General features: G+C 48.5%; 1 protein-coding gene across 13 annotated transcripts; it reads left to right on the top strand.

Moving 5' to 3' along the window:
• Positions 1 to 472: 472 nt before the first annotated feature.
• Positions 473 to 16901, top strand: PRDM14 (PR/SET domain 14). 13 transcript variants are annotated; one of them, XM_089335347.1, is made up of 10 exons: positions 1118 to 1223; positions 1551 to 1729; positions 2412 to 2478; positions 2956 to 3130; positions 3548 to 3601; positions 3691 to 3848; positions 5211 to 5478; positions 11045 to 11247; positions 14129 to 14230; positions 16218 to 16901. In XM_089335347.1, exons 3-10 carry the CDS (start codon positions 2437 to 2439, stop codon positions 16443 to 16445), a joined length of 1230 nt encoding a protein of 409 aa, XP_089191473.1. In that variant the 5' UTR covers positions 1118 to 1223; positions 1551 to 1729; positions 2412 to 2436; the 3' UTR covers positions 16446 to 16901. The 13 variants fall into 13 exon arrangements, with proteins under 13 accessions (XP_089191465.1, XP_089191473.1, XP_089191470.1 ...); XM_089335344.1 differs by having other exon boundaries at positions 2953 to 3130; XM_089335339.1 differs by lacking the exon at positions 1118 to 1223 and adding an exon at positions 473 to 810 and having other exon boundaries at positions 2412 to 3130.
• Positions 16902 to 23419: the final 6518 nt, after the last annotated feature.

The following is a 23419-nucleotide window of genomic DNA, read 5'->3' as shown; positions in this document are numbered from 1 at the left end:
GGCCTGGCGGGCGCGCGCCCCTCCCGCCTCCTCGGGGCCCTGCGCCTTTCTGAGCCCCCTCGACCGGCCGCACCGAGGGCGAAGGCTGCAGCGTCGGGTTCCCGGGATCTAGAAGGAAGGCGGCGGCCGTCGTGGAAGGTTGGAGCGGTGCCGTGGCCGCCAGCTCTGGGAACTTGGGTGGCGTCTGGTAACCAGGTGGACTCTTCTCTCGCTTCCCCCTTCCTGCCCGTTCGGCCGCCTAGCCCCGTGCAGGAACGGTGCGGGGAGTGAGCCTTTCTCTCCCTCTCTCACAGCCGCACCCCTCTGCAAAGAGAAGCCGCGGCCGGGGTGGCTAGGGGCCCCGGTCAAGGTCACCTGGCGTTCCAGCCGGTCCCCTCCCCAGGTGCTTCCCCTGTGAATGTGAATGGAATTAAGCGCTCTTTTCTCTCCTTCAATCACCGGTCCCGCGAATAAAAATGCGGTCGTTGAGAACCGGGTGTGTGTCTGGGCCTTGGGGTTTTCTGTGCTCTGCGCATCCAAGGTCGCGAGCTTTCCCGAGGGAAGGGGCCGCTGTGGCGGCGCAGTGGACGCTCCTCTGTCACTGAAAGCCATTTCAGTAAGAGCTCCCAAACCTCGGAAGAGCGGAGGGCTTGTCTTTGCAGCCGCTTTGCTCGAGGCGCGGCTCTCCAGCCCTGAGGGTGGCGCCCGGCTCCTCGCAGGGTGTCAGCGACGTCGGGCGGCTCTGACGCCGCCTTCCGGCAGGCTCATCTCCTGGGAACCAGAAGCCCACCGGCAGGTTCGCGACCCCTGCGATTTGGACACCCGATTAGGGTGCGTGTGTGCGCAGAGGAGACTCTCTGGGAGCCCCTGCACAGCTTTTTGTCCCCACCCCACCCGGATCCAGGTAGTCCAGAGCGACAGAAAAGCCCGCCGGAGACAGGCAAAGAGCGCGCCCTCCACTAGGGTCCCGGAGCGTTGGGAGAACTGACGAGTTTGGGTGGGCGACCCCTGGGGGCCCGGGGACGATTCGAGCTCCCGCCAATAGCTGCGGTGGGCGGGGAGAAAACGGAGCTGGGGACCTGCGTGGGCCCGGTCCCTTCCACACCCTCGCCGGCCGCGTGCCCCGCCCGCCCACCCTCCCTCTTAAGCCCAGCTCGGCCCTCGGGGCTCGTCCGAAGCCTACAGGGCCGGAGCCCGAGCCCCATACACGGTGTGGGAGGAGTGCACTCGTGGCGGTGGCCGAGGTAGGTGCCCAGCGGGGCGCGCCTAGGGGGCCCCGTCTCTGGCCGGCGTCTTCCCGGGCGGCTGGGAAGTGCGGGCAGCTGTCTCTGGCGCAGTTCGTTTCGGGTGATCGTCTTTGCCTTCCCGGGGGGTTCTTATTCTTTCAGCGTTCCCTCAACTCCAAGTTGCAGATGCTTGAGGCCGGGAGCTGCGCGCCTTCTGAGACGCTGCCAGAGAGACTGGCAGATGCCTGCGTCGCGGCTGACCTCTGCTCCTGACCTCGTGTTCTTTAATTTCTGAGTCACGACCCGGCTGGGTTTTCTTATTGGACTCATTGATCTTGCCCTCAGGACACGGAGACACTGAAGGGGCTTCATTCCTCAGCCTTGGTGAACTTGCTACGTGTCCCTTAAACGCAAACCTTCCGGGCGGTGCGACCCCAGCGGCCGCCGAGGTCTCTGTCCTACCTGGCTTGGGGGCTTGCCCCCACCGACGCCCGAGAAGCGATCCTAAACCCCTTGTTCCCCAGGTGAGGCGACTGGAGTTGGCCAGAGGACTTGCGGCATGTGGCGGGACTGGGCCGGCGTGGGAAACGGCGCTTCCCTGGGGAGCGGGAGGTGGCGCGCCTCTCCCCTCGGTGCAGCCTGCATTTCCAGGACCCGCACAGTCAGACGCGGGCTTCCCGGTCCTCCTCCATCTGCGCGGGCTCTGCAGAGGGCCCAGGGGCGCCTGGAGCCGCCGCGTGCTCCGAAGCCCTCGGGGTGTCTCGCAGTGGGTTCTCCACCTCCGCCCGGGGCGCGGGAAGGTCGGGTGGCTGGAAGCGACTGCCTGAAGGAGTTTTGTTGGACGGAGAAGGCGGAGGGTAGGGAACTCGAAAAAGGTTTTGCAGGAGCCGGGTTAGGGGCCGCAGGTTGGGAGCGGGTGTTGAAAAGCAGCCGCGCTAGGTGTAGATGGGTGTGGAGCGGGAAGGGGGAGGTGACATTAACTAAGAACTTGAAGTCGGCCGATATCCTGGCAAATTTTCGTTTGCGGCTATTTATGGCTTGCTGCTTTTTTTTTTTTTTCTCTTGTTTTGCCTTTATCGTGGAAACCAGACTGGAGGAGGGATCGAAATGGGTTTATCCGATTCCTTCAACCTGGGGATGGCAGGGGCGGCCAGGCGCAGGGCCCCGGGGGGAGGCGCGCGCTCAGTCCCGCTTGCTTCCCGGCAGAGCCGCCGAGCACTCCGCCCCGAGGATGGCTCTGCGACCTTCGGATGAGACCGAGCTCCAGGACAAGGTGTGCTACCCACCGGAGAGGCTGCAGAACAGCCCCCAACCCCTAGCTGCCTACTACGCACCTTTTGCCGCCTACGGCCCCTACAGGAGCGCCCTGAGCGCGGCAGAGGATTTCCAACCTTTCCAGCAGCTGGACGGCGCCGTAGCCGCGCCCCAGGCCATGGCCTCCTTCGCCTTCCGGATGGCACCTCCCTTGTTGAGTCCCAGTCTGGCTCTCCAGCGGGAACCGTTCTACGATGTGCCCTGGTACAGCAAGTGGCCGCCGTGGTACCCGATCGCCCACCTCCCTGGGGAGGTGCCATACTTAATGAGCGGCGGCCGCGAGTACGCGGGCGCCAGCAACGAGGATTTGGGCCGCAGCGACGGGGCCCAGTACTGTGGCCCCGAGCCTGTAACGCTGCCGGCCTCTGCGGAGGCGTCCCTGGTCCCTGAGGGGCTGAAGTCTGCTCAGTTAGCGTCTTGCTCCCCGCCAAAGCAGTCTGAGGATGGCCCCAAGGCTCCGAGCCCGGAGAGGAAGTCGCCTCAACGTTTCCACTTCACCGAGGAGGACCTGCAGTTGGTTCTGTATGGGATCACTCCCAGCCTGGAGCACCCAGCTCTCCTGCAGCACGCCGTTTCCGGCGTCCCGGTCCCCGCAGACAGCGCTGCCTCAGGTAACCGGAAGGCTTGACTTCTGAGAGTTGAGTTGGGTGGGACAAGAGTAGGGGAGAGGGCGCGGCAGGGCGGCTCTGTAGCAGTCACTGCACCGGGTGGAGGTGGGGGTGGGAACTTTATTAGAGGCTGGAGGGTCCAGGCTCGCTGGGAAAGAAGCCCTGCTTAACCGCATAGCTCCTGAGGTTGGTATTAGTGAGCGCTGAGGACCAGGAGAGAAATGGTTCACGCAGGGGCGAAATAACCTGCAAAGGGTCATCCTGAGTGTCAGTTGAGGATCAAGTGTGAAAGGAACAGGAAAAATGCAATGTATGGATAAAACATCAAACACAGGGCAAGGGGAGGGATGGAGAAAAATGCCTTTAAAAGCATTTCATAATTTTTACTTAAGAAAATTGTCTACCTCTGCCTATTTCTAGGGTCTGATTCGCTTCCTCAAACTCTGGACAAAGACTCCCTTCAACTTCCAGAAGGTGGGCAGAACCCCTTGCTCGGATTTCTCCGTGGCACTTGTGCGGTCCCCCTTTTCTCATTTTCTCCTTGCCTTGGATTTGTCCCCCAGGTCTCCGCCTCCTGCGGACGATGTTTGGGAAAGTCTCGCATTTTGGGGTGTTCTGCAGCAGCTTCATTGCCAAGGGAGTCAGGTTCGGGCCCTTTCAAGGCAAAGTGGTCCAAGCCAGCGAAGTCAAGACCTGCCGAGACAATTCTGTGATGTGGGAGGTACAGGTTTCTGGTGGGGGAGGGGGAGCTGAGGCGGGGCGGGGGGGTGGGGGTGGGGTGGTTCCTGGCGCGGGAGGGGACATCCCAGCAGCTATCTGCTGTTTGTGTTGCCTGTAAAGGGGGGAACAGCGGGTGTTCCCTGCGTGAGGACAGTGCCTCTGCACGACTTCTGTGTTTTGTGGTGCCCTAAGTCATTTGAGTCTGTGAAGGCCAGCCTTAGACTATCCATTGAGAGAGCTGAACACATTGTGTTATGTTTATGGACAAAACCAACCCCTTCTACTATTCTAAAGTTCTGAAAGGATGCCAGAGGAAATAGACACAGAATTTTAGGATTCTGTATTGTTTGCCTCTGAAATTAGTCAAGGATTTTTAAAATCTGGCAGGCTTTAAATTAGTGCTGGTGTATAGGGCATGCTGGTGGGATTGAAGTATGTTTGTTGTCAGAGTGTATCAGATACCTTGAAATGTGCAAAACCGCTGATCCTGAATTTCTCCTTCTAGGAATCTAGTTTAGGAAACGAATCTGAAATTTCAGGCTATGCAGACAATGTTAATCACTGGGTTGTTTATAATAACAAAATGTTGTAGACAGTGAGATCTCTACCAGTGGAGAAAGAATTAAGTAATATGATTCAGTGTATATGGCTGAAAACTAAGTGGGCATAAAGCAAAACTAATTGGTTGTCTTTCAGAGGTGGAATTAAATAGAATCTCTTCTTTGTTTCCATGACTCTTGCTTATGAAATTCATTAAATTACTACAGAAATTTTGGTATCCAGGAAGGGATAAAAGTAGGATTCTTGTAAATATATGCTGGGGAGGGGTCAGCACTGTGGCACAGTGGGTTAAGCCATTGTCCGCCTTCTAAATGGGCACTGGTTCAAGTCCCAGCTGCTCTGATTCTGATCCAGCTGTCTGCAAATGAGCTTGGGAAAGCAGCGGAGGATGGCCAAAGTGCTTGTGCCCTTGTACCCACGTAGGAAACCTGGAAGAAGCTCCTGGATCCTCACTTTTGCCTGGCTCAGCCCTGGCCATTGCTGCTATTTGTGGAGTGAGCCAGGAAGATCTCTGTCTCTCCTCATTCCCTCTCTCTGTAACTGATTTTCCAATAAATAAATATATTTTTAAAAAATATATGTGTTAGGGGTACATGGTTAGCCTAATGGAAATCTGTTACTTCACCATTAGAGAACTCCTTAAACTAATAAATCTATTTAGGCTTAAGTAGGATTATATGCTACTTACTTTGATAATAGAAATCTAATTTATAGAAATCTATAAATTTTTAATTTTTAAGTAAATATTATCTAAATTAGAGGGAAAAGCAGTTCATTCCAGACTCTGTCTTTTTTTATTCAGATCTTTGAAGATGGTCATTTAAGCCACTTTATAGATGGAAAAGGCACTGGGAACTGGATGTCCTATGTCAACTGTGCCCGCTTCCCCAAGGAGCAGAACCTAGTTGCCGTGCAGTGCCAAGGGCAGATATTTTATGAGAGCTGCAAGGAGATCTACCAGAACCAAGAGCTCCTTGTGTGGTATGGAGACTGCTATGAGAAGTTCCTGGACATTCCTGTGAGTCTCCAGGTCACAGAGCCCGGCAAGCAGCCAACCAGGCCCTCTGAAGGTGAGTGTGTGGCTTTGCCTCCCCAGGAAGGCCTCCCACTGGAAGGACTGGGCTCGTTTCCATAAAGCCCTCCTTACTGGGGCCTCTCCCCCAGGCTAAAGCAGAGACTCAATTGAGGATGTCTGTAATGGGGGGGGGGGGGCTACCTGGCTGAAGGAAAAGAGCTCTCAGCTCCCAACCTGTTGAAACTACTTCTGATTATAAGGACATCCTTTTCCCCCAATCCCTTCACCCCCCTCAAACCTGTGCTTTAGCAGAGCCAATTTTCTGTCATCTCTGCTCAGGCTGCCACAGTTGATGCAGTCAAGGTGCTAGAGCAGCGTTTTTCAGATGGTGGGTTGTGGGGTGGAAGAGGGTGGCAGAATAAAGCAGGATGGAAATTACTGATTGGAATCACGTAAGAAATAGGAAGTATTATTTGTGAAGTTCTTGTTTCAAATGGATGCGTGTGCCTGTGCTGGATGTCAAGTGGATCTCAGGTAAGTCTGAGAAACATAGGACTGGACTCTTGCTCTTGACCTTGAACTAGCCTGAGTATGTGTACTTGGAGATCTTGTAAAGATGCTGATTCTCATTCAGGGTTGGAGTTCAGGTTCTTCATTTCCTTTTTTTTTTTTTTCTTCCTTTTGCCTTGTTTATTTTTCTTTAATTTTTCAAAATTCTTACTTATTTGAGAGAGAGAGAGGCACAGACGAGAAGCTGGTTCACTTCTCAAGTGCTCACAATAGCCAGGGCTGGGCCAGGCTGAAATCAGAAGCCCCAAACTCAATCTGCATCTTCCATGTGGCTGGCCAGGACCCAACCACTTGAGCCATCACTTGTTGCATTTAGCAGAAAGCAAGAATCAAGAGTAGATTCAGGACTTGAATCCAGGCCCTCCAATAAGGCATGTGAGCTTCCTAGGCAGTGTCTTAACTGCTATACCAATGCCTACCTGTCTACTTTCTATCACGCTTCTAGGGCTATGATGCTGCTGTCCCTGGATCACATCTGAGCAGCAGGGAGCTGGAGGAACCCCAGTTCACCCTGAAGGATGAGTCTCTGCATTTGGCATTTTAAGTAACCGCCAAGCGATTTTTATACACATAAAAGTTTTGGGACTAGTCAGTCATCCAGCAGGTGGGACAAGACCGTGTAAACCATGTAATATGTGTAGTCTGGTGAAAAGCAACCCTGTTATGGTCTAATAAATATGCTAAGCTACAGGAAAAAAAAAGCCTGGCTTGAATTCTTTTTATAATTTTTTAAAATTTTTGACAGGCAGAGTGGACTGAGAGAGAGAGAGAGAGAGAGAGACAGAGAAAGGTCTTCCTTCACCCTCCAATGGCCGCTGCGGCCAGCGCATCGTGCTGATCCGAACACGGGAGCCAGGTGCCTCTCCTGGTCTCCCATGGGGTGCAGGGCTCAAGCACTTGGGCCATCCTCCACTGTACTCCCTGGCCACAGCAGAGAGCTGTCCTGGAAGAGGGGCAATTGGGACAGAATCCGGCGCCCCAACTGGGACTAGAACCCAGTGTGCCGGCGCTGCTAGGCGGAGGATTAGCCTATTGAGCCGCGGCGCCGGCCAAGCCTGGCTTGAATTCGTCGTACCCCATGGTGGTTGGCTGGGTGCTTGTCTCCTTCCTACATGGATCCCTTCAGGATGGGGAATGACCCTGAGTCCCTCCACACCCCATGCCCCCCCTGGATCCTGGTGTGAACTGAATGGAAGAGAAAGAGCTACTGCTAAATTGGGACAGGCTGCTTTGGGATGAAGTGAAGTAAGGGAGGTGTAGGGCAGCAGGAGAGAGGGAAAGCAACCCAATTTCAGAAAACAGGGGAGCCAAAGGCAGGGAAATGTGCAGCAGGGGCTAGGAGGTAAGTGAGGAGCAGTCTCTTCCCACAGCCTGGATAACGAGGGCTTCTCCGTGTCGTTTAGGTGAGCTGTCTTCTCACTCCCCCAGCCAACTCAGTCTGTTTTGGTCACTTCTAGAAATGTGCATTCTGCTTAATAATACGCATCAAACTAATACAGTATTTATTAACCTTTGACACCTCAGTAATACTTTCTGCAAATTGTCACTAGGAACAGTCAACTGTTGGAGTTGTAGAGCATATTAAGCTGCCACCTAATTAGCAGCATCCTGTATTGCAATGCTTGGTGAGTGACAGCTGCTCCACTTCTAATCAAGCTCCCTGCTAATGAACCTGGGATGACTATTCAAGTGCTGGGATCCCTGCCACCCATGTGGGTGACTCAGAGTTCATGTTTCCTGGCTTTGGCCTGACCCAACCCTGGGTGTTGAGGTTACCTGGGGAATGAACCAACACATGGAAGATTCTCTCTTCCTCTCGCTATTGCTCTGCCCTTCAAATAAAGATTGAAAAAAAGAAAGAAAAGAAGTAGCCTAAAAGGAAAAAAACACTTTGCATGTCAGGATTTTTACTGTGGCATTATCCATATTCATGAAAATCACAAACTAAGTGCTCAACAGTAGAAATATTGAATAAATCATACATTTAAGATTTCTTTATTTGAAAGACAGAGTCACAGAGAGGCAGAGAGAGAGGTCTTCTATCTGCTGGTTCACTCCCCAAATGGCCACAATAGCTGGAGCTGGGCCGATCCGAAGCCAGGAGCCGGAAGCTTCCTCCAGGTCTACCACGTTGAGTGCAGGGGCCCAAACACCTGGGCCATCTTCTACTGCTTTCCCAGGCCATAGCAGAGAGCTGGATCAGAAGTGGAGCAGCTGGGACTCGAACCCACACCCATATGGGATACTGGCACTGCAGGCGGCAGCCTTACACATTTTGTCACAGCGCTGGCCCCTGATACATTATTGACGTGGAATCACCTGCAGATATCAAAGATCGTAACCATAGCAAGCACCAGGGATGAGATCTTACGATGATCAGCAGGGGGAACCTAACTTGCCTCACCTTTGCAAAAATGACATCTGATGCTTTTGGCATTGAGATGATAGCATGTCTTTTGGCCCATGTGGGGAAAGAAACTTGTATACCCCTTAATCTATTGCAAAGAATTCTCAGTGAATTCATTTGCCTTCTGTTACTGTGATCGGAACTGGATATGACTGAAAAGGAAAGGAAGTTCGAAATTAATGTCAATCAAATGTTTTTTTCTCAAGGTCATTTTGGCATTGAGAAGGGATTTGGAGGCGGCCTTCCCCTTCAGGTTTGGCTGGAGTGGGGAGAGAAGGCTCTGGACTCTATGTGGGCGGGATATTTGAATATGCAAGTGTGTGTGTGTTTTGGGGGATGGAGGTGTGGAATGTGAAGATAGAGCTTTTTTTTTTTTCCCAGTTGTGATGAAAACACTTTAACATGTGATCTGCTATCTGAAAGACAACTCTTAATCTTTGGCAAATTGTCTAAACTGGGTTTGGACAGAAAATATCCTTATCAGTATTTAGAAACTCCTTGGATTAAAAGAGTAGCTGATTGAGATAGGGAGTGGAACCGCCTGCAGCACTGGCACACTGGGTTCTAGTCCCAGTCGGGGCGCCGGATTCTGTCCCGGTTGCCCCTCTTCCAGGCCAGCTCTCTGCTGTGGCCAGGGAGTGCAGTGGAGGATGGCCCAGGTACTTGGGTCCTGCACCCCATGGGAGACCAGGAGAAGCACCTGGCTCCTGGCTTCGGATCAGCACCGTGCGCCGGCTGCAGTGGCCATTGGAGGGTGAACCAACGGTAAAGGAAGACCTTTCTGTCTCTCTCTCTCTCACTGTCCACTCTGCCTGTCAAAAAAAAAAAAAAAAAAAAAAAAGAAAAGAAAAGAAAAGAAAGAAAAAGAAAAAAAACTATAGAGATAGGGAGTGGGAGAAGGGACTGGGATTAAATGAAATGAAGATAAATTTCCTACAACCTGAGCAGAGAATGTAGGCCTCCGGAGCCTAATTACTAAAGATCCTGACTCATTACTGCCTCAGTGGTTCTACGCAGACTCACTGTTGAACTCTTATTCTAAACTTTGGTGCGTTTTGATGCTTCAGCTTATAAAATCGTTGACTCCCCTTCCTGTTTCGCCTCCCCTGGGCCAGGAAGCAGGAAGGCCCGGTATTTCTGACCAATGACTACTCTAGCTCTGAGCTGGAAGCAGCCCCACCAGGGGAATTCTGAGTTTTAAGCACCTCAATGAAAGTGATAGACAAAGCAGGGCAGATCCTCGCTGGGTTGGCTGCTGGCTTCTTGGTTATTTACTTAATGAAGGGTTTATTTCCTTAGCCACCTGTTAAACGTGCCTGGGAAGTAGTTGTCAACTAACAAAGTCCCTGATGGACAGCTTCCCTGCTGTCCCGATGCTTAAGAGATTTCTATCTACAGATTCTTGCATGGACTGGCTCTTGGCTCTTCTCGCTCACAGCCAGCAGACAATGAGGTCTCAGTGGGACATTCATAGTCAAAGCCACTTTATCCTCTGGAATCCAGGGAGGCCTCAGTGGGGGTGCTTTTGTAGGTGGCCTCTGTCCTCTCTCTTGCCCTCAACACATAGACACCTCTGGATCTGCAGTGTCCTCAGCTAGAGTCCGCTGTGCCCTCTCTAACCTCCCCCCCAAAACATCCTTTGAAAGCAACAAGCCTTTGGGGGAGGCTGCCTGGCACGCAGTCGCAGTCGTAGCTCAGCACGGACCAGGATTAGGTGACTGTGTTGAGGAAGTCAAGATACTTTCCCCATTGCTCTCTATGTGAAGATGGTAGCCCTGGAAAAGTGAATTGTAAACTGAGGAAACAGCACTGGGAAGCCAGCTGTGGGTGTCCTGGTGAGTGTTTTGCATTTACAGCTCAGGCTGATCTTGAGGGGAGAAAGTCCGGATGTCTGAGTGCATTAACCTTGGAACAAGTGCTGGACAGAAGCGTGTTTAAGAACCTTACCCATGCTACAGAAAGAGTTTCTTTGAGTATATTTCATGGCAAAGGGAAGGAGAGCTTATAGATTAAGGCACTTAAGAGAGGGGTTAAGCCCACTGCTTGTAACATCCCATGCTGGAGTTTGGTTTCTAGTACCACCTACTCTGCTTCTGAATCCAGCATTTCCTGCTAATGCGCATTCTGTGAGGCAGCACATGATGGCTCAAGTTTCTGGGGCCCCTGCTACCCAGTGGGAGACCTGATGAGGTCTGGGCTCCTGGCTTTAGCCTCGCCCACACTGGCTGTTGAGTGTATTTGGGGAGTGAAGCAGTGGATGGAAGATCTCTTTCTCCTCCCTCTTTTATAAAGTAGCTAAACACATATGCATATATATGTGCACATATTTCTATTAAGGAATCAGCTAATATTTTAGGGAAAACAATAGCATTATGGTCATGCTTTAAAAATATTCCAAAGATTACAATTTGAGATTCAGTGTTTGTAAATCAAATGATAGATTAGTATTAAAATAACCCATTATGGAGAGAAGTGATACAAGAGAAAACAAAACTTGCTATGAGTTGATGTTTGTCAAAGCTGGGTATTGGGCACATGAGGGCTTCTTAGCAGTATTATTTTGACTTTGGTACGAATTCTTTTGGAGAGAAAAGAGAAGGAAGCTGAAAAAGGCACTGACACTTAACCCCACTGTGTTTGACAGAGTCTGCAGAAGGTTACAGATGTGAGAGATGTGGGAAAGTGTTTACCTACAAATACTACAGAGATAAGCACCTCAAGTACACCCCCTGCGTGGACAAGGGTGATAGGAAATTTCCCTGTTCTCTCTGCAAACGGTCCTTTGAGAAGCGGGACCGGCTCCGGATCCACATCCTCCATGTTCATGAGAAGCATCGGCCTCACAAGGTGAGCACTGGGCAGGTGCATGACCGGCTGACCCTGGGCCTGCTGCCACCCTCCCTCCCTGGCTTGGGTTCCCAGTGGCTAGCTTCAGGTTTACTAAGCCATGGGAGAGGACAGACAGACACCAGGCAGAAGGAAGAATGTGAAAGCACCATAGGCAAGGTGGCCTTGATCAGAGTCTGGAAGGGTTAGGGAGGGGTCTGATTCATATTGGAGACAGGGTTAGTCCGGTAGGGGAAAAAGCTTGGCATGTATGTGGTCTTAGGTAACAACCCTTTGAAGATTGCATCCTTTTGCAATGATCATTTATTATTTGGATCATTCTAAATGGATTTAAAAATATTAAGACAGTGAAGTTATTTCTTGCCCATCAGACTGGCAAAGGTACAATTAAACTACTCAGTATTCTGATGCATAAACGTATTCAGCAAAAAGCAAGTTACAGAATATGTATAGAATGGTGTTATTTAAAATGTATATGTATAATGTCTTGCATATAAATGGAAAACAGGGTGAAGGACAAGAAGCCACCAGCTGCATGTTTTGGAGTATGACTGAAAGTGAAGCCAGGAGTGACTTTCATGTTTGTACTTGATAAATGTCTTTAGTATTTACTTTTATTTTTGAATGTGAGAAAACAATATGCTGGGTGCACAGGATTTTGAGAATAAACGTATGAAAGATACCTGACACCCTGTGATTCAAAGTTGAGCCATTTTAGGAATAGTTTTCTGTTTGTGTATATATGTGTGTGATTGGGATCCTACTGAATATGATAAGGGTACTGTTCTGATTTGACATTACATATATCACAAGCTACGTGTAAAAATAACAGTGCTATATCTCTACATCAGATGGATGTGCCATACTTTGTTTATTTAATCCCCTATTTTGTGCCATTAACTCCAATATTGCAGCCGTGAACAGTATTCTATGGAGGCTGCTGCCTCTGCTGTATATTTCTGATTATTTCTTCATGATAGACTCCTAGGAATAGAAAAAACTGAGTTAAAGAGCGAGTCCAGTGTTGAGAGTTTTGAATTCTGAAAGTGCTACATCACTTTCCAGAGAAGGTGGCAGGAATCCATGGACCGCACCTGGGCTCGGCTATCTTGCCAATAATTATCTTTTCTTTTCAACTTACTGGGTTTTTTTAAAGATTTATTTTATTTATTTATTCAAAAGAGTTACACAGAGAGAAGAGAGGCAGAGAGAGAGAGGTCTTTCCACTAGTTCACTCCCCAGATGGCCCCAATGGCCTGAGCTGCACCTATCAGGAACCAGGAGCTTCTTCTGGGTCTCCCACATGGGTGCAGGGGCCCAAGGACCTGGGCTATCCTCTGCTGCTTTCCCAGGCCATAGCAGAGAGCTGGATCACAAGAGGAGCAGCTGGGACTAGAACCGATGCCCATATGGGGTGCTGGCGCTTCAGGTCAGGGCTTTAACCCACTGCGCCACAGCACCGGCCCCCTGCGCCACAGCACCGGCCCCCTGCATCCTCATTATTCATGAGGTTTCAGTTTGTAAGATAACTTTTTGTTTGCCATTTATACTGGTCTTGTAATATATCAATTTATGTCCTTATTAGGTATTTCTGTCATTAAATGCTTTTGTAATAATATTTTGCAAGTCATATATTTTCAATTTTAGGATTTAAGGTCTTTTCACATTTTAAGATTTTTGAAATTGGGCTCTGTTCTACAGTTGATGGAGTGCCATAGTTTTTTTGATTATTTTTTTTTCCTGTTTATATTTAGATTTATTTATTTAGTTGAAAGGCAGAGAAAGGGAGAGAGAGTGTGGGCTTCCATGCACTGGTTCACTCCCCAGATAAGGCCATGATGACCAGGGGCTGGATTGGGCTGAAGCCAGGAGCTTCATTTGGGTTTCCTATATTTATTTGAAAGGCTGAGTTACAGAGAGGGAGGGAGACAGAGAGATCTTCCATCCACTAGTTTACTCCCCAAATGGCCGCAATGCGTAGAGCTGGGCCAGGCCGAAGCCAGGAGCCAGGAACTTCCGGGTCTCCCATGTAGGTAGGTACATGGACCCAAGGACTTGGGCCGTCTTCCACTGCTTTCCCAAGAGCAGGGAACTGGGACGATGGCATTGCTGGCAGCAGCTTTACCTGCTACCCCACGATGCCAACCCAAATTTAATTCTATTTTACGTAGACTTTTTAGGAGCACTTTTATAGGTGTTCATTATTCAAACTCCAAGCCATAGAGGAAAATAAGGGAAGCCCTAAAATCCCACCATCTAAAAAGATGAGCTCTATCTGCACCTGAGCACACCTGGGGACGAGGCCACGGTAGCACGCATGCCTTCTCCAGAGGACACAGGTTTCCCTGCAGTCTGTGCGACTGCTTCAAAAATGATGTCCGTCAACAGGTGTCCTTGGCCACCTCTCAGTGGTTCCCTTTCCCTGGTGTGAAATTCCTGGAAAAGATCCCGTTGGAACCAGGAGCACAAAGATTGCAAATAGAGCAGACTTGCTGGGGTTACACAGCTACTAGTTTACAGAGCAGGGCTGATTCGGATCTCCATTGTATACCACGGTCCTCTTGGGTTCCAGATTTCATATCTGAAACAACTGACACCCAAAGACACTCGTGAATTTCCTAGAGTCACAGCATTAGCATTAGGGATGATATCGGCAGGGTCTGGACCAGTGCCAGTGCCCATGCCGCTGATTATTCACTGAATCCCAGGATGTCTTTCTACTGTCTCAGTAGGTGCCCAGCCTGGGGCAGGGGGATCCGCTGCTTACAGATGGACACAAAATAAACACAGCGCTCCCCTCGCCCCTCCAGGTCAGTGTAAAGGTTGGGAGAGACTTGGTTAGGGAAACATGCAATTTCAACATGATGGTTTTCTCCCTCAGTGCTCCACCTGTGGGAAGTGTTTCTCTCAGTCTTCCAGCCTGAACAAACACATGCGTGTCCACTCTGGAGACAGACCGTACCAGTGTGTATATTGCACAAAGGTAAGCAGAACCACCTTCAAAGGATCCGTCTTGAACCCTACTTGGGTGCCCATAGGTGATTTAAAGCAAAAAGTCTGGCTTATACTGAGTTCTCGGTAAATCTTAGTCAATTATCAGCTCATTCTCAATTTCTACCCCGGGTATGACCTGTTACTAAGCTGGTGTTCAGGGCATGTGTCATGAAACACTTTCCAAATAGATAGGAACCTAATGATCAGAGGTTTGACCAATGTTCAAAGCTCTCTTTTGACTTGTCTTCTCTGTTCTTTTATTTTTTGTTTTTAATGTTTAAGAACTGATGTGTTTTTCTTTTTAAGAAATTAATTTCTTTGAAAGGCAGAGATACAGACAGGTAGAGGCAGAGAGAGAGGTGTCTTCCATCTTCTGGTTCATTCCCCAGATGGCCGAAATGGCTGGAGCTGTGCCAATCCGAAGCCAGGAGCCAGGAGCTTCTTCTGGGTCTCCCATGTGGGTGCACTTGCCCACGGACCTGGGCCATCCTCTACTGCTTTCCCAGGCCATAGCAGAGAGCAGGATCGGAAGAGGAGCAGCCGGGACTAGAACCGGCGCCTACATGGGATGCCAGTGCTTCAGGCCAGGGCTTTAACCCACTGCACCACAGTGCCAGCCCCATAGATTTACTTTTTAAATAAAAGATTTTTTTATGTTTTTACGTTTTATTTGAAGGGCAGAGTTGTAGGGAGAGAGAAAGAAAAAGAGATCTATCCACTGGTTCATTCCCCAAATGGCCACACAGCCGGGTCTGCGTTGGGCTGAAAACCGGGAGCCAGGAATGGCATCCAGGTCTCCCACGTGGTTGTCAGGGAGCTAAGTACTTGGGCCATTTCCCAGTGACTCCCAGGTACATTAGCAAGGAGCTGGATCAGAGGATGAGCAGCCAGGCCTCCAACTGGTGCTCTGATATGGGATGCAGACAACATGAGAAGCAGCTTAACCCATTGTGACACAACTTCTCACTCCTAACCTAGGTGTGCAACCTTGAGTCAGTCCATTAAATTCTCTGTTGTTTAGTTTCTTCATTGCCAAAATAGGGGAAAGTAGTTTTTATGGAGTTGTTGAATTACATGAGTCAATAGGTAAAGTTCTCATAACCATACCCAACACATTGTAACTGCTACTAAAACGGTAGCTACCATTATTACTGCTTTAATCTAGAAGACTAAAATTGGAAGAACGCTGAAAAAGTTCATGGAGAAGTAGAATTAAGGATAAGCTTAGGGGGTAGTGTTGTGGCCTGTGACAACACTGGCCAGCATCCCATACGGGCGCCTGTTCCAGTCCCATCTGCTGCACTTCCAGTCCAACTCCCCGCTAATAAATGCATCAGGGAAAGCAGTGGAAGATGGCCCAATCTCTGCACCCATGAGTCTCCTGGCTTTCACTTGGCCATCTGGGGAGTGAATCAGCAGATGGAGGATCTCTCTCTCTCTCACTCCCTTCTCTCTCTGTAACTACCCTCTCAATAAATGAATAAATCTTCCCCCCAAAAAAAAGTTCATGGATAGTTTTTTCGTACTGCTCATTTTCCATGAACATTTCAAAGACCCCTGTCATCCATGGATTTCAACAATTAACTTGACTTTCAATTTCATTTCTATGAACTTTCTGAACTGCCCTCATTTGGTTAGGGGCTGCTGAAACAGAGCACACCTGAGAGATATTATAGCACTTTGATGATAGATACACATCTATGTTGTCTAATGCATAGTTAGCTGTTAACCACATGGGACCATTTTAATTAAGGTTAATTAAAATTCAGTGAATTAAACTAAAATTGGCATAGGTGTTTGCATGAACGGGGAACTGGGTCAGAAATGGAGCAGCTGGGACCAGTGCTCATATGGCATCCATAAGCCGCAGGTGGTGGCTTAACCTGTTATGACACAACACCAAGCTTTAACCCTTTTGTTTAATTGGTGTCCAACTGCTGGAAGCTGACTTTTCTTCTGCTCTCTGTTCTCTGCAGAAATTCACTGCCTCCAGCATACTCCGCACACATATAAGACAGCACTCCGGGGAGAAGCCCTTCAAATGCAAGTACTGTGGCAAATCTTTTGCATCGCACGCGGCCCATGACAGCCATGTCCGGCGCTCCCACAAGGAGGATGAAGGCTGCTCCTGTAGTGTTTGTGGAAAGACCTTCACAGGTCAGGACGCTGTCTGCTCGCACATGAAGTCTCACGAACACTACTAGCCCTCACAGCGTGGGCAGTGTGGAGACTGGGGACACGGATTCTCTGTCAAAATGTCCTAGGGTAGGTGTGTCGAAAGAACAAGTGATGGCAATATTGAATGCGAAGCAGAAAAGTAGAACTGACCCGTCTGCTGAATTTGCCGGATCTATTGACCTTGGTTTTACAGGTTTCACAGAAATGGTTCCTGGAGCTTTTAACAAAAATGGAATTTTGGCAGACTTAACAAGAACTGATGAAAGCTGGAGGGGTGATTGTGCTCGGGGTCTGAAAACAACACGTACTCTGAGAGTGACTCGCAGTCCCTGTGGTACAGAGGCTGGGGCAGGGTTCCAGATTTTGTGATGAGAGGGAAGAAAGCCTATTCTTCAACAGGTTCATTGCCTTGGACCCTCAACTGTACTGTTTGTGGCCATCACCTGCTCTATTTCTGCATAAAAAAATTCTTTAAAAATCTATCCAAGCTAATGTTTCATTACTGTTGTAACTAAGTATTCAGGCATGAATCTTTTTGTTTAAAGATTTATTTATTTATTTGAATAGCTGAGTTACAGGGAGGGAGAGAGATTTTCCATCTGCTGGCTCACTCCCCAAATGGTCACAAGGGTGGGAGCTGGGCCAATCTGAAGCCAGGAACCAGGACATTCTTCCTGGTCTCCCACATGGGTGCAGGGGCCCAAGCACTTGGGCCATCCTCTGCTGCTTTCCCAGGCACATTAGCAGGGAGCTGGATCGGAAGTGGAGCAGCTGCAATGTGACCTGTTGCCTATGTGGGTGTTGCAGGCAGAGGCTTAACCTTCTACACCACAGTGCTGGCTCCATGAACTAATCTTCCCTCTTTTTCTGGATTCATTATAAACTCTTGTTCACACCCCTCCCCCACCACATGACAAATGTTTAACGCCAAACAAAATGACTTGGAGAGCACACAATTTATTTATTCCACCATCTGTGAACTTTATTTAGGGAGGAAAATTCATAACCAAATGAAGAAAGGCCTAAAAGAACTAAACATTTATACTGCTCTTTTTTTAAAGCTGATTGCATTCCTAATGGATAAGCAAGTGGATTTTTGTTTTCTAATTAGCTGACTCATGCTAACAGAGAGCAAAAAGAAACAAGTAATCCCACTGAAAAGAAAAATGTACTGTGTAAGGGATCACCAGGCTGGTATGAGTGTGGGGGAAATGCAATTTTTAAAAAATTTATTTATTTGAAAGGCAGGGTGACAGAGCTCTTCCATCCACTGGTTCAAATGCCTGCAATAGTCAAAAAGTTGAACCAGGCCAAAGCCAGGAGCCTGTAAGTCCCTCTGGCCTCCCACATAGGTGGTAGGCACCCAAGTATTTGGGCCATCATCTGCTGCCTTCCAGGTACATCAGCAGGAAGCTGGATTGGAAGGGAGTAGCTGGAATCAGCACTCCCATTTGGGATGCAGGGCATCCTAAGCAAATGGCAGCTTAGCCTACTGCAACAAACACATTATATACCTGCCCTGAGAATTCACTTTGCTGCAGGAGACTCATCTCAGGTGTGGGTGACATTAGATCTGAGGATATTCACTGCTGCACAGATGAGGAAGTTGAGGCTGAGAGATGAAGGAAGTGGTGAGTGGTCATCTACCTCAAAGGGGCAGAGCCAGGCTTGCCAGAGTCAGACTACAAAGCCCAACCTTCAGCCGGCGCCGTGGCTCACTAGGCTAATCCTCCGCCTTGTGGCGCCGGCACACCAGGTTCTAGTCCTGGTCGGGGTGCCAGATTCTGCCCCTCTTCCAGGCCAGCTCTCTGCTGTGGCCAGGGAGTGCAGTGGAGGATGGCCCAAGTGCTTGGGCCCTGCACCCCATGGGAGACCAGGAGAAGCACCTCGCTCCTGCCATCGGATCAGCGCAGTGTACCGGTCACAGCGCGGCGGCCATTGGAGGGTGAACGAATGGCAAAGGAAGACCTTTCTCTCTGTCTCTCTCTCTCACTATCCACTCTGCCTGTCAAAAAAAAAAAAAAAAAAAGCCCAACCTTCGAACTCACCATTTCCTCAGCTTGAATCCTCCTAAGGCAATAGAGTGTTTTCCATTAGCGTCTCATTTCTCAAAGCAAGCAACAACAAGCTTAAATGTTAACATGGAAAATCCAAGACCAGAATTAGGGTTACAGTGCTTTCTCGACTCTTTGTGATAGCAACTACCAGGAGCTAACTGCCAATGTGCAGTTCTTTGTCCACATCTGGGAGCCACACAGCCTCAAGGTGACCCACCGGACTTGTGCAGCCTCATTGGGAAGATGAAGTTGAGCTCTTGGCAGTATCCCCTTGGAGGATGAAGCTACCCTGGGCCAGTGCGGGGTGGAATCCCTGACCATCACTCTGGAAGTAACTGCTGGGGAGGTGAGAGGTCAGACCGTGGTGATGAATGCAGTACAAGTGGCATTTTATCAACGTAGTACCCACCTTTGGGAAGAAGGCAACTCTTAAATTCCTTTGTAATCCTGGCTTTCTCTAAGAAGGTCAATTAGCCCAGTCCCCCAAAAAAGTGCTTGATGGGCAGCCCTAGCTACTAAGGTCGTGTCCCTCCCCTAGCTATGTTTTTATTGGCTACTTAGGGCTTTGCTTCACCCTGTATGCATGGCCCATGCTCCCCGAATGGAGCAATTCGGCATGGAACAGATGGTCTTGCAGAAGGAGGCTCTGAGCTTCAGCAGAATCCTTAGGAAGAGATGTACGGCAGGTGGAAAAGCAGGCACAGATTTCCCTCTAGGGAATTCGGCAATTTATCCTAATGGGAATGTGCCCTGTTGTTTTAGGACTGTTTAAGCTCATGTTAATTAAGTCAAACAATGGTCTTCTGGAAAGACTGGGGCTCATCAGGTAATTAGGCAGCCTTTCTTCCACTGCTAGCTCAAAAATATATTACTTGAGACATTTTCTTGCTGTTTAAGGCTTTGAATATTATTTTTGAATCAAATGGTAACACGAGTCATCACGTCCTGATATGTTCCCCCTAACATCATCCTTGAGTGATTACCTGAAACTCTTTCTTGTTTCTTTAAAGTGTAGATCTCTTCTGTCTCTAAAAATGATTTGGACCAACTTGCAGCAGGAATAAAAAAGACTAAGACAAAGTCGGGCAAATCACCACTTAGAGGACCTGCACCCGCATGGGAGACCAGGAGGAAGCACCTGGCTCCTGGCTTCAGATTGGCCCAGTGCGCCAGTCGTAGCGGCCATCTGGGGGTGAACCAACGGAAAAGGAAGACTTTTCTTGTCTCTCTCTCTAACTCTGCCTGTAAAAAAAAATTTTTTTTTGAAAAGTGTGTCTATCTATCAGTTTCTCACTGTTTAATGTTAGGAAGGTCATTTAGTGTCTGAGGGTTAACATCCTCATCCAGAAAATAATGTAGTCATGTTCTAGGCTGTTGTGAGACTTAACTGAAGTGAGATTACATGTATATGGAATGATACCTAATAAATATTTCTTTTCCCTTATGCTATCAGTTAAAGAAAAGGGAGACAGAGTTACACAGCTTTTATTGTTGACAGTGGTTCCCCAAAGTGGCTTCGAGGCACTTGTTAAAAATGCAAATTCTCTCTCTGGCTGTAGCCATTATCTACTGATCCTATAGTCTGGGGGAAGTTTCAGAGCCATTGCTTTATCTGTTATCCTCCCAATCCCTGTAAGGTAGCAGCGGGTGAAAATGAGCATCAAGAGGATGTTGACTTGAGAAGCCATTAGAATACAGACTGCAGGCAGAGGAGTACTCTTACTGGGAATCAAGAGACCACAGTTGACATATTTGTTAGAAATGCAGAACTGTGCAGCTTCAAAGCTTTGTAGGGAGGGAAAGCAGACACGGGGTGAGGCAGCTTCTCTGCTCATACTTTTTTTCCTTACCGGAGTCTCAGGATAACTATCTGGTCATTCATTACAATCAAAAATTTTTTCTTACTTCTTAAAGGTCAAAATCAGCTTAGGTAACTTATTTTGGATAATGACCTAATCAGGGAAACTAATAAAATAAATATTTAGAAAGGGACATTTGAAAATGGGGGAGGGGGGAATCTCTAGGCTGGAAGTAAAGTGGTATTTATGACATCGATAGAGCTCTTAATGGGCCCTCAGGGTGTCCTGAGGTTGGGGGGTGCTGGCAGGACAAAGCTATCAAAACTGACAGATGTTTGGGACCTCAGTGAGGACACAGGAGGCTCCTTGTTGAGGGCATAAAGTCACAGCTCAGTTTGTTTCCAAGCAAAATATAGGACATGCTGGGGTTGGGAGGAACTCTCATTCACAGAATAGAGGTAAAGTCACAAAACACTGTTCAGCAGCATCTATTATGTGTGGATCCCAACTTTCCCAAAAATGTGTTTGAGAGATGTAAAGAGCTCCCATCTGGAGATGGAGTTCATTTATTCTCCATTTGGAGAGATCCACTAGGCAAATGCCTGCAACTGTAGAACTGAGCTGGGTTGAAGCTGGGAGCCAGAGATTCTAGCCAGGTCCCCCACAAGGGGGACAGGGGCCCAACTAATCATCTCTCACGGCTTTCCCAGGTGCGTCAGCAGGGAGCTAGATCCGGAAGTGGAGCAGCGGGTGGTGGCTTACCCTACTATGCCACAAAACCCACAACACCTGGTCCCATCTTTTTCAACTTAATTTCAGATTCTTGAGATTCTTCAGGATTTTTTTGCCATATATGAAAAAGTGCTTTAATATATAAATATCAATATAGTTATAAAATTTATTCCAAGTTTATTTCTAGCACAGTACTTGGTATTGAAAGCAGTTTGCCATCAAGGAAATATAAATGTCAGAGGGATTTGAATCTCCTCCTTGCTTTTACAAAAATGCCAAGTATTCTATTTCCTTCTATGTGTGTTCTATTTGGCATTTATATCGATTATCTTTAAGTGCCAATAAAAATATTGAGAAATATTTTAGGGTCAAATATGTGATCTTTCCCATTCTTTTTTCCTCTAAGATACATTTACTCATTTGAAATCAACTCATCTATTGAGATACAGCAAGAGAATTGAGAGGGAAAATGGTATACAACAAGATCATTCACTTTTGAAATTGTTTTTGAGGATGGAAAATGTTTTTGGCAAGGCTGTGGGACCTGAACCAAGGAAGACCCTCAGGAGTGCTTGGTGAATTCCACTGCTCCAGGCTGTCTGATTTAATGGTGCCAAGGCCAAATTCTCTTTTACTAAAACTGAACTGGGTGTTTCCCAAGGTTGTTAACCAAGTTCTCCCTTGGAAGGAACCTGCTCTCTTTCCCAGTTCTTAAATACCAAATCCTCTCAGCAATTCACCTCTCCCCCACCCCCACCACTGCCGGCCAAGCCCAAGGCAGGTCTTTCTGTTCCCAGAAATAATGGGAGGGTCTGAGGGTCTTGAAATCTTTCACGTAGACCAGGAGCCTCGGTTAAGGCTGGATGTCAAGAGCTGGGGTTTGGGAAATGATCCTTAAGCACCGCCAGCCAGGAAATTTGGCAGTGACTGACGTGCCCATTGCCAAGACCTCTCCTGGTTGATCAGTTCCATGCAATTGCTTATTCAGGGTGTGGCAGGATTTGCAAGGGAAAGGAAGCAATGGGTCTTGAATAACAAATATTCCTTAAAAGTGGGGTTCTCTGTGAATTATATTAATTACAGAAATGCTGAGAGGCAGGATAGGGGAAATTCTCTCCAGGAAACCTAGCCCCACAACCCAAATGTCAAGTCATCCAGGAGTTTATAGGTCCGGGCGTAGCAGGCTCGTGGTTAGAACGGTTCATTTATTCAATACCTTGGGTAACGCCTGCCCCTTAGCTTTCTAGTAATGCACTGCACAGTGCACGACTGTGAGTCAATATTTAGAAAGAAATAGAACCAGGGGGCCGGTACCACGGCTCACTTTGTTAATCCTCCGCCTTCGGCGCCGGCATCCTGTATGGATGCCAGGTTCTAGTCCTGGTTGCTCCTCTTCCAGTCCAGCTCTCTGCTGTGGCCCGGGAGGGCAGTGGAGGATGGCCCAAATGCTTGGGCCCCTACACCTGCATGGGAGACCAGGAGGAAGCACCTGCCTCCTGGCTTCGGTCGACCATAGTGGCCATTTTGGGGGGTGAACCAATGGAAACTCTGCCTATCAAATACAAAAAAAGAAAGAAATAGAATCAGCCATTCATTTCCAAGATGTCATGTTCTAACTCCCAAAGAGAAGGGGTCGCTATCAAGCACAAGTCTGAATGTCTCAAACGTCCCTACAGTTAAGAATCACCTGCAATACCCTTGAAAGCACACGTCCTGGAGATGGCACTCTGAATCTCGGAGTCCCAGTCCTGGGGGAGCTGAGCCTCAGAGAAACTCACATTTTAATGAGGACCTGGACACTTATTACGATTGGAAGCTTGAGAGACACTAATCCTCGCTAAAAGGCAATATTGTGTCCCATTGTTGCAGTGAGAACTCTTAATGGCAAATGCTGGGGGTCCAGGGTGGGGGAAGGGACGTGTCAAATCTAAAGCTTGCTTTTTTATGTTTTTCAAGGTTTTCAGGGCGCTGGCCTTGTGGTGCAACAGGTCAAGCTGCCTTGTGTGACACCGGTATCCTATATCGGAGTTCCGGCTGCTCCTCTTCTGGTCCAGCTCCCCACTAATGCACCCGGGAAAGCACTAGAAGATGGCCCAAGTGCTTGGGTTCCTGCACCCACGTGACAGACCTGGATGGAGTTCTGGGTTCCTGACTTTAGCATGGTCCTGGTCTATCTGGCCATTTGGGAAATGAACCAGAAGGTGAAGAATCTTCTGTCTTTCTCTGTCACTCTGCCTTTCAAATACAATAAGTAGTTTTAACTGAACATTACTTATACATATTCAGTTTCTTTTTAAAAAAAAAAAGAATTATTTATTTATTTCAAAGGCAAAGTTACCAAAAGAGAAGGAGAGACAGAGAGACTGATCTTCTGTCTGCTGGTTCACTCCCCAAATGGCCAGGAGCCAGGAG

This window comes from Oryctolagus cuniculus, chromosome 6 (genome assembly GCF_051225735.1).
Source record: "Oryctolagus cuniculus isolate XC-2025 breed Fujian yellow rabbit chromosome 6, ASM5122573v1, whole genome shotgun sequence".
Classification (NCBI taxonomy): domain Eukaryota; kingdom Metazoa; phylum Chordata; class Mammalia; order Lagomorpha; family Leporidae; genus Oryctolagus; species Oryctolagus cuniculus.
Note: the sequence above shows the minus strand (reverse complement) of the source record. Positions and strands in the feature narration are given on the sequence as shown.

What these genes read in the sequence shown, in the direction of transcription:
- PRDM14 (XM_089335339.1), top strand. Translation starts at nt 2,437, where the DNA reads ATGGCTCTGCGACCTTCGGATGAGACCGAGCTCCAGGACAAGGTGTGC. An exon ending in CGCAGACAGCGCTGCCTCAG is followed by an intron (nt 3,131 to 3,547) that starts GTAACCGGAAGG and finishes GCCTATTTCTAG; the next exon opens with GGTCTGATTCGCTTCCTCAA. An exon ending in ACAATTCTGTGATGTGGGAG is followed by an intron (nt 3,849 to 5,210) that starts GTACAGGTTTCT and finishes TTTTTTATTCAG; the next exon opens with ATCTTTGAAGATGGTCATTT.